The 15008-nt window shown below is 37.6% G+C and overlaps 2 protein-coding genes across 7 annotated transcripts in view; one reads left to right on the top strand and one right to left on the bottom strand.

Annotated features, from left to right (window-relative positions):
- Window positions 1-244: 244 nt before the first annotated feature.
- Window positions 245-13823, bottom strand: CEP44 (centrosomal protein 44). 5 transcript variants are annotated; one of them, XR_011725749.1, is made up of 11 exons: window positions 13672-13822; window positions 9844-9984; window positions 9128-9275; window positions 8044-8190; window positions 7415-7522; window positions 6240-6371; window positions 5656-5865; window positions 3511-3537; window positions 1404-1531; window positions 1108-1145; window positions 245-446 (listed from the first exon to the last, which is right to left on the bottom strand). XR_011725749.1 is itself a non-coding variant. In XM_071743194.1 (11 exons), the coding sequence occupies exons 2-11, from the start codon at window positions 9930-9932 to the stop codon at window positions 389-391; spliced, it is 1092 nt and encodes a 363-aa protein (XP_071599295.1). In that variant the 5' UTR covers window positions 9933-9984; window positions 13672-13823; the 3' UTR covers window positions 245-388. The 5 variants fall into 5 exon arrangements, 4 of the variants coding, with proteins under 4 accessions (XP_071599295.1, XP_071599294.1, XP_071599292.1 ...); XM_071743194.1 differs by having other exon boundaries at window positions 3468-3537; window positions 8080-8190; window positions 13672-13823; XM_071743193.1 differs by having other exon boundaries at window positions 3468-3537; window positions 6240-6368.
- A 101-nt stretch (window positions 13824-13924) lies between these two features.
- The window catches only part of FBXO8 (F-box protein 8), a 14261-nt gene continuing 13177 nt past the window's right edge, over window positions 13925-15008 (top strand). Inside the window, exon 1 of one of the 2 annotated variants that reach the window (XM_071743195.1) lies at window positions 13925-14059. The gene's annotated coding sequence lies outside the window, so the exon portion shown is untranslated. Of the gene's footprint in view, window positions 14060-14166; window positions 14282-15008 lie in introns of those variants that run through there. The other variant, XM_071743196.1, reaches the window with a different exon arrangement.

The raw sequence follows: 15008 nt of genomic DNA, 5'->3' as shown, positions 1-15008 counted from the left end.
TGGTATGCAAGAAAATCTCTTGGGTGCAATATGCAAGTCCCTGCTGGAATGTTTCCAACAGGATGTAAACCATGGTCCTCAAGCCTGCACTTTAAAAAACATATTACTTAGCACACTGCTAACAAATGTCAACAGAAAAATACACTGCTGTAATGACTCCACTTTATGGAGGTGGGGGAATAAGCTATTTGAACAGTTTAAAACCAAAAAATATGGGTGGGGCAAAGGGAAATCAATACACAGATGCATTTGAAAATATTTATTTAATGGAATAAAAGCAATGGTGATCATTACAAATTTGATATATTAAAAATTTAATGCTGTCAAACATACATATTAGTTCTCATATCCATAAGTCTACAGAGACCAGGTATAAAGATCTGTACTTTCAGGTCTTCTCAGAGGTGTTGCTTGAGGCTTTCAACAATTCTGAGGTTTCCTCAATTCTGAAATTAAATTGTGTTTACACACAAATTTTTATTAAAATATGATAGTAAATTGCAGCTTTGTCTGTAACTTTCTAATGAACACAACATAGTAACAAGCATGAAACTAAGTTTCTTTTCATACCCCCTTTTCCTCTTCAATTGTTTTGTATTTTAAATGACTACTACATATCAACAAATGTTAAGTATAAAGAAGAAATCACAAAAAAGGATACAGCTTATTTCTGGCCACGCTAAAGAAACACTTACACACCAAAGCATTTCTCTTCAAGTGTGATAAAAAAATTTATTACAAAAAAAAAAAAAAAAAAAAAAAAGAAAGAAAAATTAATTGCAGACCTCAGGACTGAGAACTAGAGAATCTCTCTCAGAAGATAAATAATATTTCTATTCTTTGTCAACCAGATTCTAACCACTCTTTAATCTCTAGTTAATACTCTTAAGAATGCTTTCTATTGCTTTTCAAAAACCAAAACAGTGACTCATCCCACAAACACAGAACTGTAAGTGGATTTATTATTCAGTAGAGTCATAAGGAAATGCCACACCTGATGTAGAGACCTTTGAGGTTTGGAACACATATGTATGTTCTCTATGGGCCCTAGTCCAGTACAACTGCCTCCTAGGAAATGAATTCCTGCTGCCCTTTCCTATTACTTACATTTTACTTATCCTTTCCATTCTTTGTCTTGTTGTCTCCTGCAATTTAAAAGCAACACAGTTAGTGACCTCTTCAAAGCTAACATTCTTCAGATAGACTTTCAACCTGAAAAAATCATAGAGGAAAATGTGCCCTTAACCACTGTTTACGTATCGAAAGGATTTTTATGAGACAGACCTAGATGTAATTTTGCATAGCTTCCTTGTTTTTCCACTAGTAGTATATACAACTAAAACTAATGGTTACTTGTTCTTTTGACCTCTGAAATCAACTATGCATTTGCCAGTTTTGCTTACCTCTGAAACATCTGTCAGGCCATGAGAATTAATAGTCACGGATTTGGGAGAAGGGTCGGTGGTTAATAGTGAACTGTATCCAGACAACTGGTGAAGACTCTCTGGCATCTCCTCCTTCCTCTCTGTATCTATGAAGAAATACTCATTTTTATGTCACCTTTGCCTTTTTGCTCTCCTATTGCAAGGTCAGCTATCAAATAGCTTGATTTACAGTATGCAATAACAGAAGAGAATGCATTGTTTAGAGAGGGAAAAAGAAAAGCTACTGGTAGCAATTCAAAATGTTTCTCCTTTTCTTAAAACAAAATGCAGTATACTATGTGTAACACACCTAAAACAAATTCAAATCAGATTACTAGGAATGCTGCCTTTATCCTGATTACAGTGAAATCAGCCCTTAAGAAAGTTTAATTTACTGGGTCAGACATTTTAAAGTAATTTCAAATTGTTTCCATTATTTTTACGGTAAACTAGCAGTTCAAAAGTCTCTAATTTGGAAGTAACCTGTCTTATAAGCAGTAGAAATATAAACAAAATCATCACCTTCTTTTTCAGCCTAAATTTTCTATCAAGCTCTTGCTATTTCCCTAGCTCTTCTCCCACTGGGACACACTTAGCATCCATTCAGCAGAAGCAGACTTTGCTTTTGCATTGGGACGGCTTTAATACTCTGCAATTTCAATTGACAGGGAAGAGAACTAAATATTTAGAAAAACCAAAAAACTCATCCTACATCCTTATTTTCAGTAAGGACACCATCCATGTACCATATCTTTGGAACATGTTTAGCTACACTATTCTGTATTTAAAATCATATTGAATTCTTTTTAAGCAGTTACAATTAAAAAGTGTTTCTTCTATAGAGCTGTGATTCCTGAAGAGCACTACAACCAAAAAGAGCAAAGCATTCCAAGTGCTGTACATCTCAGATATAAGACTGACTGCATAACTTGTAAGCCTAAAATTTCCTGAATCACATTTTAGAAAAACAGTAGTATTCAGAAGAATTTAATAAGTCTGAAAATATGAACATTTGCTTTTAAAGACCATCAGCCTGTTTGCTGACTCTGAAGTCCTCAAGTGTAGGAAACATAACACTAAGCTTATGGAAGGAAGAAAACAAGTTGCAGGATTCTAAGATGTGTAAAAAGTCTCATTTCTGAGACTGTAAAATTAAAACAGGTTTAGACTTAACCAAGAAATCGCCTTCCTCATTTCCATGGGAACTTCATTACCGAGATTCCCTTTTAATTTTAATGCAACAGCCCAACACTGGACAAAAATGCCTAGTGAGAGTGGGGAATAAAATATCCTCTTTACTACTGATGGTAGGAATAAGAGCTGCCACAGGGGAAACAGTCCAACTTAATACAGCGAATGATGCAAGGGGAAGAGAGAAGAATAACTTATGGCTTGGGAAATGTTTTTAATTTCTTTCCCACTCAAGGCTGTTTTATTTACTTCGTGTATACTATTGAAAGTTAAGTTGGAAATACAAGAAAAAGATTTTGTCTTGCTTTTCAAAATAGATTTAGCAAAAATGTCAGCTGGATACCTGGTAGCTACTGCAACAGGGATGACGCAATACAGAATGTTCAGCAGTGATTTGGAGAAACAGTTTGTGAATTAACAAGTCCTGATTTGTCCTGAGCCCAATAATAAAAGTAAAAAGCAACATAAATGTGACACTATTTTAACTGTAACAAACCCATGACAGCAAATATTATTTATTTGTGCTTACAAATGGCTTATTTTTTAAACATATCTGCTTTGAAGTGCAGCTGACATAACTGTTTTTCACAGCTTTAGCTATCAAATTTGCCTCTTCGAGATTTTTTCAGTTACTTACTATGCTATTTAACAGCTGTATCAGTAAATAAAGCTTCTAATAAATTATAAACATGAAATGACAAGCAGGTTAACTTCTAATTTGCAGCATGCATCTAAATTCACAGGTCACGAAGTTGCAATTGTCTACTTAAAAAAAAACAACTCTTTTAGTCAAGGTGAGCAAGAAGTGTTTAGCATATGATGTTAATTAAAAAGGAAATTATTAATACTGACCAGGAGAAACCAGAATTCTACTAGAAGCACATTCTTGACTTATATTGCTGAACTCTGTAGACAAGTCTCTCTGAAATACAAGTTCACTCCATTTTAGCCATACACTCTGCTTAAATCATCTTTTGACTGAACAGAAGTATACTTAAGTACGAACTATGTATACATTTGGAATACCACGTGGATCTTTTGGCACTGCACAGGTATTTTTACAGGACTATAAAAATCCATCCATATAGTGCATTAAAAAGCCAATCTATTTCATGGTTTTTTTTAATATCAGTATTGCTGTTTGTAAACAGGTCAATATCAGGTCCAAATATAGTGCACACAGCAGTACCTTCTACTTCCGGTTGATACTCAAATGCAGCTCCTTGGCCCTAAAAAATTAACTTATAGATAACCTAAAATTAATTCTACTTGAATGCTTATAACTCTAAAGTCTATTTTATACTAGTTTCCCAAGCTCCTAAATGAAAGAGTGGTCATTTAAGAAAGGTTCTAAGTTTAAGTCTAACTTAGAAAACATTCATAAACAAGGAAACAAAATTAATATTCTACTAACAATAAATTCATGATTGCAATTTCCTTATTACAAAATAAAAAAAAAAAAAAAACTATACTCAAACACATCTAAGACTTTTTCACCAGTGCCTTACTGGTTTTGATATCTCAGCCTTTATATACTGGAATATCTATACAAGTTAACAGGAGAAATGTTATACCCAAATAAATAAATGAGGGAGAAATAGGTACTGTAGAAAGAAGCTTGAAAACAACTCAGATTTATGGATAACTTGAAACAAGCAAACAAGCAAAAAACAAACAAAAGAGATGAGATAGCTGCACTGACTACTTCCACTTAATTCCTTTCATTTAAATGGATCTGGTACCTTTCAGATTTTCTCAGAGTTAAATGCACAGCTGCTGCTACTTTGGCAGCAGTGCAAGACACGTCTTAAGTGTTCCTGCTATCTTGGCTAGATGCCAAAAGTTCTCTGAAACATGCAAAAATAAGAAGAAAGGAGTAGTTATGAATTGCTTCTATATCTGTGAAACACAGGTTGGATGGAATTTCATGAAACAAAGCAACAGCAGCTCTCTACCCAAAGGATTATTTCTTGGCATTTTTCAAATGCTTACTGCAAAATTAAGTACATAAGTTAAGGTTTTGAAGACTTTTTTTTTTTTTTTAATATAAAAACCCACTTCCTTTGCTTAAAAAAAAGACAAGCAACAATGCCACACACAAACTAAATTCAAACTTGTTTTTGCAGATGACTTCTTTCAGTAACATGCAGTAAAATATACAAATTATCTTACTGGAAATTTTTAAGCAACACTAATGTTAATACTATTTCAAAGCTTTGAACAACTGCAATAAACTGATTACTGAAGTAATAATAAAGCAAATTTACAGAAATGAAAGATCAAACCAATTCTGAAACATAAGGTATCCAATACTGCTACTATCACAAATGCAGTATCTCTTGAAGAGAATTGCAACACTTGCAACAGGAACAAAACTGTCAATGGCCATTCAGCTGAAGGCTTCTGATGACCAATAGAAGCAGAAAACATTAGCATTGGTGGTTTAATTTAGACACATGTATTGTATACAAGTTTCTGTGACATTTTTAATTTTGAAGGTCCAGCAGCACAGATTTCCTTGCTACAAGTAAATTCAATATTTTTATGACAGAAAATGCAACACTGATCAACTATTTTGATAAGAATTCACACGGGTTTTCAACTTCTGAAAAGCATTGGACAGTATCTGAAGGATACATGAGAGATACTCAAATATACTTTGAAATTAAGACTGTGATCACAAAATTGATGCTATGGTTCAAAGGCAGCATAATTATGGTTTTTCAAAAGCTTCCTTCTTCAAGTTCACTAGGAAATGAAAATATGCATTGTCACTACTAATGAAAACAGTCTTAGCTACACCTGCTGCTCCTGCAAGGAAGTAATTCCCAATGGAGAACTTTGCCTCACAGAGCATGAGAAAACAAGAGAATCTAACATTTAAGAAAAAAATTCCTCCAGCTCCAAAAACAGCACTTCCATTCACCTAATGCATTTAAAAACAGTGAAAATCATACATCAAGGGGCAAGAACAGAAACAGGCTGACAGCACTGTGTCTTGGCATTTTTTGTTACAGAAGAAAAATAGACATTAACATACCTCTTTGGATCGCAGCAACAGTTCTGTTTCAAGAAGCAAAACTCTACTTAACAAGTTACTCCAGTCCTTTTCATCTATGATCACCTTTCCTTTCAGTTTCTCTTCTAAAACACGCAGTTTATCTTCCACCCAATCTAGTTTATGAAGCTTTTCTTGACAATCAGCAAGCTGATTCTTTAGGAACTCAATCTGAGAATTATCTTCTACAACCTGAAAATATGAATAAGAACACATCTTCTGATTTCAAAACAGAGATAACTCATAATTTGATCTATTAAATTAAGTGGAATCTTCCTCAAATTCAGTACCCATGTTCTGCTACACTAGAAAATTCTTACTTAAGAATCATCCTAAAATGACTGTTCATGGAACTTGGCTTTTAAAAAAAACTGTTGACAGTACTGGCTCTTGAAAATACAGTACAATTTCACTGACTTGATTTTTTCGATATATTTATTATTTATCTATTAGCTATATTTAAGAAACATCTAGCTATCCTTTTTAACACCTTTATTCCTTCAACAAAACCCTGTAAGAAAAGTTAAGAATACATGCGGACAGTATCTTAAAATAAAGGTTCTTACTTGTTCACATTTAACTTCCACAACATCATGATCTAGGTACAATTCTTCTTCATTATTCCCCTGTGCTGGAAGGGGTGGTGGATGAAGATCATTGCTAACTTCAGTTCCTGAATGTCGCTCTACCCGAGGCTTCTTTTGACCATGTCAAAAAAAAAACCCAAAAAAAGTCAGTGGATATACTGTCAGTAAAATAGTCTGACCAGCTACACACTTCGTTCCAATTCTCCCCTTAGAGAGAACAAAATAGGAGACAAATTTTGCCTTTCTTTCCAGGTGAACCAAGACTTACGATCACAACCTACCACATACCAAAATAAACTACCTAATGATTAAGCACACACAATTCTTAGCTTTGTGCAGTATTTTAATTCTTACAGTTTCCTCGATGTTTTACTGAAGCTGAAACTTTTCTCTTCTATGGAATTCTTAACACACTCATATATATCCCTATTCGGTTCTACCACTCAACAACCAGAAGTGCCAGTGCATTCCAAACATGGTATTATGAAATTTCTCTGAAAAACATTATTTTCTTATTTCTTTCTAAACTGAAATCACTAACATGCAATGGGCACAATCCTAAAAGTTTTGTATAATTTTACTTTGCACTTTCTTAGCAGAAAATGTAGGGAAAGCTGTCTCCTGCACAGGTCAAGAATAGCACATTGCATAAGATCAGGTGTTAACTCTTTTAAACCTTAAGCCATGAAAAATGTTACATTAAGAAATCTTTGCTGAACAGATTTAGACAAATGAGAAAAGTTTTGCAAGCTGCACTGAAAATATTACAAAATTAGGCCAAACACATTTCAATGTCCAAAAAACACGTATATTCTTTTTCCAACTGTATCTTCATTTTCATTATGTTCCTCCATTTGACACAACTCAAACAGCAAATATTAGTTCATTATCACCAAGACTTTGAGGCCAACTGTTCACTAGAAGAGAGAAGCAGTATCATCTGTATGGAAATTATTACTTCAGTCAGCCACACTTTGGGGTAAAGAAACCCAACCAACCATACAAAAAAACCAACCAACCAACCAAAAACCAACCAGCCAACCAAAAATCAAACCCACAACTGGTCTGATGAAGCATTAAAACCTAACTGAAAGCACATACTACAAAAAGAGCCCGACTTGTTATAAATTAGTTGTTTTAAACTATTTTCATACCTGTTTGGAATTCAGAGTACTGCCACTAGGATCAGCAAGGGCATTATTACAATTTGACCATACTTCATATTTAAAAGATCTGTGCTTTTTCCTCATTTGGGATTTAACCTTCAAAGGGAAGAGGGAAAAACTGCATTTTTCCAACATAGGAATACATATGTAAGACTGAAAATTCCTCTTATTAAAGCATACACTGATAGACAGCATACTCCAATAAAAAACAATGCCTTACCAATGTAAAAAAATATGATTAATGAAAATATTCAGATTTGAGATGTCTTCCAGTGCAACACAAATACAACTGCCATGTTTAAATTAAATGTTACCAAAACTTGAACATATCAGAGTTTTGCATTATCTTCAAACCTACCTGCAACATCTACCAAGTTACAGAAACATTCACTATGTTTAAAAGTAAAACATGTAACTTTCTGTAAAGATACCATATACTGGATTTATCTTCATTCTAGTTTGGTTTTTGTTTATGCTATGAAGCATTAGCAGCTTCTTGTCTCTTCTAAAGATCTTAAAACAGGGATGGTGCATCTTCAAATAAACTGGTCAACAGCTACCTGCAGCATCAACCATGTCAAAAGAAACTTATAAGAATGTCACCATTTAATTAGTACCTTATTTGAGTTACTTAATTCGTTATGTTTTCTCACCACACAGTTGATAATATCACAAACAATCTGCATTTTTCTTTCTGCAAAGCCAAACTGAAGAAACTGCTGTTTTGTTAAAACTGGTTTATACTGAAATTGATCTCGAAGAAGCTGCAACAAAATAAGAGTTTACTTCACTTTCAAAATCAACAACAATTTGTTGTAGAAACAGCATGCTCAGGTTCTTGTTTTTCTACAATCTTGTTTTATTCTGCTCTTCACTATTTCAATCTTTTCTAATGTGATTATTTATGTATTCTCAGCTGTTTCTTTTATATAGACTTTAAATATACCTCTTTCTGAAACATTCATATCACTCTTGTAAGGTTTAACTCACAATCTTAAGATTCATTAAATAAATTATTTTAGACATTAATTCCAAACTGAATACACAATAAAAAGTTGTACTAATCTCAGCAAATGCATTAAAGGATAAGTAAACTCCCACAAAGCCTCTTTGTAAAGGAGTCTCTGCCCTCAGATGGAAAACTAGTCTGAATAAGCTAGTATTAAGGTCAAACTACTTTTTATAAGAATGTGTTTATGTGTATTTTTAAGTATAGTTCAAAATTATTTTCATTCATTTAAGAATTTTATTTCATTCTAATTTATAAAGTGCTACAAACTGGACTTTCTATATTAATTTTGCAGGGTGTTTTAAAATAGCTGTTTTTCAGCTGGGTTTTCATTACACTTATTGAAGTTTGCTGGGATTTTTTGCTGTTACGATCTCTTCTAAGGTCACTTCTATAAACCTTTTGTGTAATAAATATTTCAGTATTCTTCACAACTAACACAATAATATTGCTGATTCTGCAGCTGTCTCAAAATTGAAATTTGGCTAACAATATCCAGCCTTATTTTCATGAAAATCTAAGTAAAGACTTGCCATAGAGTGACTTATTACTCATCTTAAATACTAACAGAATTATAATTCATGTTCATTGCTAAAAATTTTCACTGCCTAGTAAAACTCATCCAGATGTTTAGTTAATTATGAGATCATCCTGAAAACTGGCTCTTCTGCAAAATGCATGAAGACAAATACCTTGTAAATAGCTTCAATGAAACGCAAGTCACTTTTCGCTGTGAGTTCCACATCACACTTCACCAACAGTTCTGCTATGTGTGTTGAAAAAGATGTAAAAGAATAGCTGATGATAGGTAAAAATGCAGCTGGATCACCCTTTACTAACCTATTGAGAAACAAAAGTATTTTACACAGCAGAAGATAACAAGTCTTTCATTACATGAATTCAAATATTTAACTTGTTTTAATATTATACCAAACTATCCAGGCATACGTCATTCATCACTCTTTGCTGCAATCTGTAAAATGCTCCAAACAACATTTTTGTGACCCTCATGTGATTTTAACGTTGTCAGGTCTAAAGATTACCAGCATTTCCAACTCAACATTCGACAGCATTTTTATTTTCCAGTCTTCACAGAATGAAATTTCCTGAAGAAAGCTTTGTTTACAAAGAAAGCATAAAGGTGAGAGACTAATCAAAGAAAAGAGAACAGCAGAAGAGTGAGAAGCAAGATAGTGATACACTTCAGGATTATTCTAAGGATTGCTCAGAACAGCAGGAGTGCATCCTTTTATCTTCCACTTCACATGTATCAAAACCCAACTTCCCACAGACATATGCTCTGCTTAGTCATCACTGAGTGAAATACTAACATCACATAACATATATATCTTGTTTACACATCTTTGTCATCATGTGTTAGTACAAATCCATTCATACTGCTGCTTACACTGTGTAATCCACATCTCTTGGATAATTTAACAAGCGAAGTCCTTGTTCTATTTTTCTTAAGCTTCCTTTTAGGTCTCCTGTTGCCATTATTCCAAATGCTGTTTTTCTTTCAGATTACAAAATCAATGCAATTCTCCTCCTTAATAAAAAAATAATAAAAAAAATACGTACGTAAAAATTACAAAATGCAACAGTATTATCACTGGAATTTAAAGATTTTTTGCTCCTCTTTTCTAAACACTACTGTTTCCAAAGTGTTACGATACAGCACAGAGTTATGTCTCAATACCAATTAATATCAGCCATCATCTTCATTAATTCTAAGTGGGGTTAAAGTAGTAATCCTCAATCCAATCAACTATCTAAAATATTCAAAGGTATCTAAAAGCCTATTATGAATTTAGATCTGGCTAAATCCATGAACACTGGGTGAAAACAAGTTTCTCCACTGTTTCATAGGAGCAGCAACAAGCAGAGAAAACTTTTTGCATTTTTCAGTTTAGAATGTGCCTTAATCCTTTCCTTACCTGGCCCCAAGCTCACTGGCCAAAAGCACAATATTTGGATTTATAAACATCAGAAGGCAAACCTAGCAAGCCACCATAGACAATACTTCTCTATTTACATGATCAATTAAATACTTTTATTTAATTAAATACAATCAATTAAATACAATTTAATTAAATTAAATTGTTGGGGGCAGGGGGCAACGGATTGTGTAGATATTTCAAAATAGGTGCAATTTCATTGGAATGATAACCGAAAGGTCCCTGTTTAGCTTCTACATTGTAACACTCAAGTTGAGAATCTAATTTTAATATACTGTGGGATTCATTTCACAGAAGAGACTTGGCTAAGGATTGTTGCAAACTACAATAAAAAGGTGCCTCTGTCCCTGCAGAACTATCTTGCAAGGAAACTGAAGACTCCAAGAAAGGCAAAATAATAACTAAAAAAAAAAAGACAAAGAAAAAAAAGGCAAGACAAGAAAAAAAGAATAAAGCATGAAATTGCCATCATGCAAATTAGGTTTTAGAATAACTAAGTACAGGAAGCTCACACTTTCACATTAATGTTTTACCAAACAGAACTGATTAGTAAATTCTCAGATGGAGAAACAGGAGACAGGGAGAAAAAAACAAAACAAATCAAATTTACCTTAGGAGAACTAAAAATACTGGCAGCTACCCCTAGCTAGCAGACAGTAAAAAAACCCCAAAACAACACAACCTGCAAATATCAGTACCAATAATAAAGAACCTTCTTCCTCATTCTATTCCTTCAAAATACATTAATATTTAGAGCTAGCCTACAAGTACTATTTACTGTATACTGCAACCATTTTATAAGCAACTGATATTACTTCTTTTCCAACAGAAGATTTTAAAAGTACAGTCTGGATGATAATCCAGCTCTTAAATCACAAATGAAAACCTACGTCTTAGCGCTTTGGATAGACTGCTACAGCTGTGAAAGTCTATCAGCAAACTGCCAAATTTAGTTTTCAAATGGTTCAGAGAAAAAAAAAAAAAAAAAAAAAAGACACTTCTCACAAAGAGTTCTCTTTTCTAACATTCTTGAGATCTGCTTTTGGCTGGCTTAATCTTCTACTTCACCCAAAGCCTCAGTAAAAACTAATTATTTCAGCTATAAAACTTTAAAACAGAAATTTGCTGTTCAATATTTTGCTAGAACATGGGAGAAAATAGCCTGCCACTGTCTTCACTGAATTTCTTATTTGACAGAAAACAAATACTTTGAAGCCCACCGATACAGTTGTTAAAGAGACACTGCCTGGCAGCCTACACATGAAGAAATATACTCAAGATACAAAACCTATTTCTTTGACTGACACATAAGATTCAGACCAGAAAACCAAACACTCTCAAGAGATTATGTCTAGCTTTGTCAGAAATCAATGCTGATGGGTACTCCAGTTTGAAGCTCTGTTGTTTGGCCCTACTCATTAAAGCAGTGTGGCCTTTCTTGAACACCCACTTCACTTACAATTTAAAAAAATAAAAACAAGCACCAAACCAATCAACAATTTAGCTTGCACTCACAATGGTCTGGGGTTTGAGTGTGTTTTTTTTCTTTTTGTGCCTCTACAATCAGAAGTTTTCACAAAGATGAAGATTGTCACGCATTCTGCCCTTTTTCCTCTTTAATTATTAGGTTCTTCCTCTTTAATCACAAGGTTCTGGGTGACTAGTTGTGCTACGTGCAAGTAAACAACACTAGTTGTTAAAGGCTAGGGACAATTTACCCTCAAGTATTTGGAAAGGGAGGCAACTATTCCTGCTTTACCTTACAAAGGATGCACACTATGGTTCTGACAATTTAAGGACATCTCAAGGCAAGTCTCAAGAGCCTGACATAAAACTTAAGCTCTAATAGGAAGACACATAAATTCATCTAATCATATAAATTGTTTCCCAACAGTACCATCAATCCTTTCTACTGCAGACCTCTGGTTTAAAAAACTGGCAGCTACTGTCACTACAAACTGAAGAGCTCGAGAGATCATAAAAGTAACAAAGTTAGTAGAAAATACTTTCACAGAATCACAGAATCATCCAGCTTGGAAAGGACCTCTGAGATCAACAAGTCCAACCCTTGATCCACTACCACTGTGGTTACCAGACCATGGCACTGAGTGCCACATCAGTCTCTTCTTAAAAACCTCCAGGGACAGAGCATCCACCACCTCCCTGGGCAGCCCATTCCAATGTCTTATCACCCTCTCTGTAAAGAACTCCTTCCTAATATCCAACCTAAACCTCCCCTGGCAGAGCTTAAGTCCATGCCCTCTTGTCTTACTGATGGCTGCCTGGGAGAAGAGACCGACCCCCCCCTGGCTCCAACCTCCTTTCAGGGAGTTGTAGAGAGTGATGAGGTCTCCCCTGAGCCTCCTCTTCTCCAGGCTGAACACCCCCAGCTCCCTCAGCCCTTCCTCACAGGGCTTGTGCTGGATCCCTTCACAGCCTCCTTGTGCTTCTCTGGACCTGCTCCAGGGCCTCAATCTCCTTTCTGAACTGAGGGGCCCAGAACTGGACACTTCAACATCTTTGTAAAGTGAACGCTGTGAGAAGTGGCATATAGCATTTGCCTATAGGAATTAATCACAGAAAAAATACAGAACATTGGCTATCCCGAGTAAAATTAGATATAACAAAGTTTAAGAGCTGAAAAGCTAGAACTGCAAGTGCTTCAAAGAACAACTCTCAAAATTACACGTGACATTTGGAGAATTAATGAATTTAAAAAAAAACAAGCAAGGCAAGCAAAAAAATTCACTATAAACGTTACCAAGTATTTTAACACTGTAAACACTGTCTTTGAAAAGCCTAACAAAAAAAAAAAAAAAAAAAAAAAAGATTTTTAATTTCTTCAAATTATATTTAGTCTTATGTTGCATGAGGTGGGGAAAATGGAGGAGTCACACCATTACGCAGAGATGCAAAAACATGAAGAACGAACGCTGGACTTCGCTGTCGGCCCAGCTGAAAGAGACGCGCGTCGGCTACTCGCGAACGAGTGAACTGCTCACGGAACTGCGCGGCGCGGGCCGGTTGCCCTGGAAGCCATCGAAACACCGGCAGAAAAAAAGAAAAGGCGTGGCCCTGCCACGGGCAAGACATTCTGCAGTCCTTGGGACGGCTCTCCTCCCGTCCCTCCTCGCCCCCAGACCAGCCGGAGCCCAGACCTCCCCCTCCTCTTTTCTCGCTGTCTCTACAGAGAGGGCGGGCCCTGCGCTCGGCTCCCTCGCGCGCCGTCAGCCCCCAAGGAGAGAAACCCCTGCCCCGGAGGACATCCTGACGCTCACCCGCGGCAACTGCCGCTCCGCGTGTCTTGGCCGTCCGCTCCCGGGACGGGGGTGCCCTGCGTGTCCGCCTCAGGAACCCGCCAGCCCGCGGCCGCCCTCACAGACCGAATCTGCCGCCGCCAGACGCAACGGCCGCTTCCGCTTCCCGCCCCTCCCCCGGCGGTGACGTCACTTCCAGCAGCAACAGCGAACGTCAAAGCCTCCAGGCAGGAGCCGGGGTGGTGGCAGCGGTGTCCGTGCGCGCCGGAGGGGCCTCCCCGCCTCCCACCGCCTCTCCCCGCTGCCGGGAGCCGCCCGGGGCCGCCCAGCTCCTTCCTGTCCGGTGAGGCTCACGCTCCGATTCGGGCCGGGCTCGTCGCGGCGGCGGTTGGGACCCGAGCTCGCAGAGGTAGGAGTGTAGGAGTCTCCGCACCCGTCCGCGGCGGGGCAGGCGGGGGTCAGCGGGCGGACGGGCGGGCTGCGCACCCAATCAGGAGCGGGGACCGTTGGGGCGGCCCAATGGGGCGCGGGGGCGGTGCCAGGCCCGCCGGTGTCCGCCGAGCCGGGGGGCGGCCCGGGTCCCGGTTCGGGTCATGTCTCGTCCTGGCGCGGAGAAACGTGAGTGGGTGAGGTGCGAGGCAGGGGGCGAGCCGGACGCTGCCGATCTCCTCGGGACGCGGAGGCGGCGGGAGGGCGGCCGCAGCCTGCAGCAGAGGGGGCTTCTTGGGGCGCTCCTGTCAGCCGGGGCGGCTCTCGGTGTGAGGGGCTGGCGGTGCCTCTGGAACCGCCGGCGTTATTTTCCTGCGGTCAGGTTTGCGAGGCTGTCCCCCAGCGTTAGGGGTGTCAGCAGGCCTCGGCTACGAATGCAGCTGCGGTGAACGAAGCTTCAGCTTCGATAACGCCGAAGGAAGGAACATTTTCCTCATGGGGTGATTGTGATCAGCAGCAGCTGTAGGGCTCGATTACTGTAAAGTAGGGGGGGTTTGTCTTGAGAGTGTAGGTTGTGTTTTATTTCATAAAGCAGAACCCATTACCAATATAGCATTAATCTAGCTTACATTTAGCTTTTCATATCCTATCATGCTCTTTACTGCAGCAAAGATTGCTGTGGTAACAAAGTAACATAAAGACGATGTGACTAAAATTGATATCAAACAGAGCCAGAGATCAGCGATGTATGAACAAACTTAATGTTATTTTCCCTGTGGTATTTGTTATAGCCAAACTACCAAGAGGTTTCAGATACTAGATGGAGTTATGTAATTGGGAATTTGGGACCATTTGAGTGTCTAGAATCTTGGCTGTTAGTGCCTACCCACACAATCTGCTTTTTAGCTTGATTCTTCACTGCACATCAG

Source organism: Heliangelus exortis, chromosome 4 (assembly GCF_036169615.1).
Source record: "Heliangelus exortis chromosome 4, bHelExo1.hap1, whole genome shotgun sequence".
Lineage (NCBI taxonomy): Eukaryota > Metazoa > Chordata > Aves > Apodiformes > Trochilidae > Heliangelus > Heliangelus exortis.
This window is presented reverse-complemented; position numbering and strand designations above follow the sequence as displayed.

Excerpts from the sequence above, each read along its gene's own strand:
- CEP44 (XM_071743191.1), bottom strand. The coding sequence starts at position 9,932 with ATGGCAACAGGAGACCTAAAAGGAAGCTTAAGAAAAATAGAACAAGGA. Across the intron at positions 9,276-9,843 it reads AGAGATGTGGATTACACAGT|GTTAGTAAAGGGTGATCCAG; the intron begins GTAAGCAGCAGT and ends GTTTCTCAATAG. Across the intron at positions 8,191-9,127 it reads TCATTGAAGCTATTTACAAG|CTTCTTCGAGATCAATTTCA; the intron begins GTATTTGTCTTC and ends ATTTTGTTGCAG.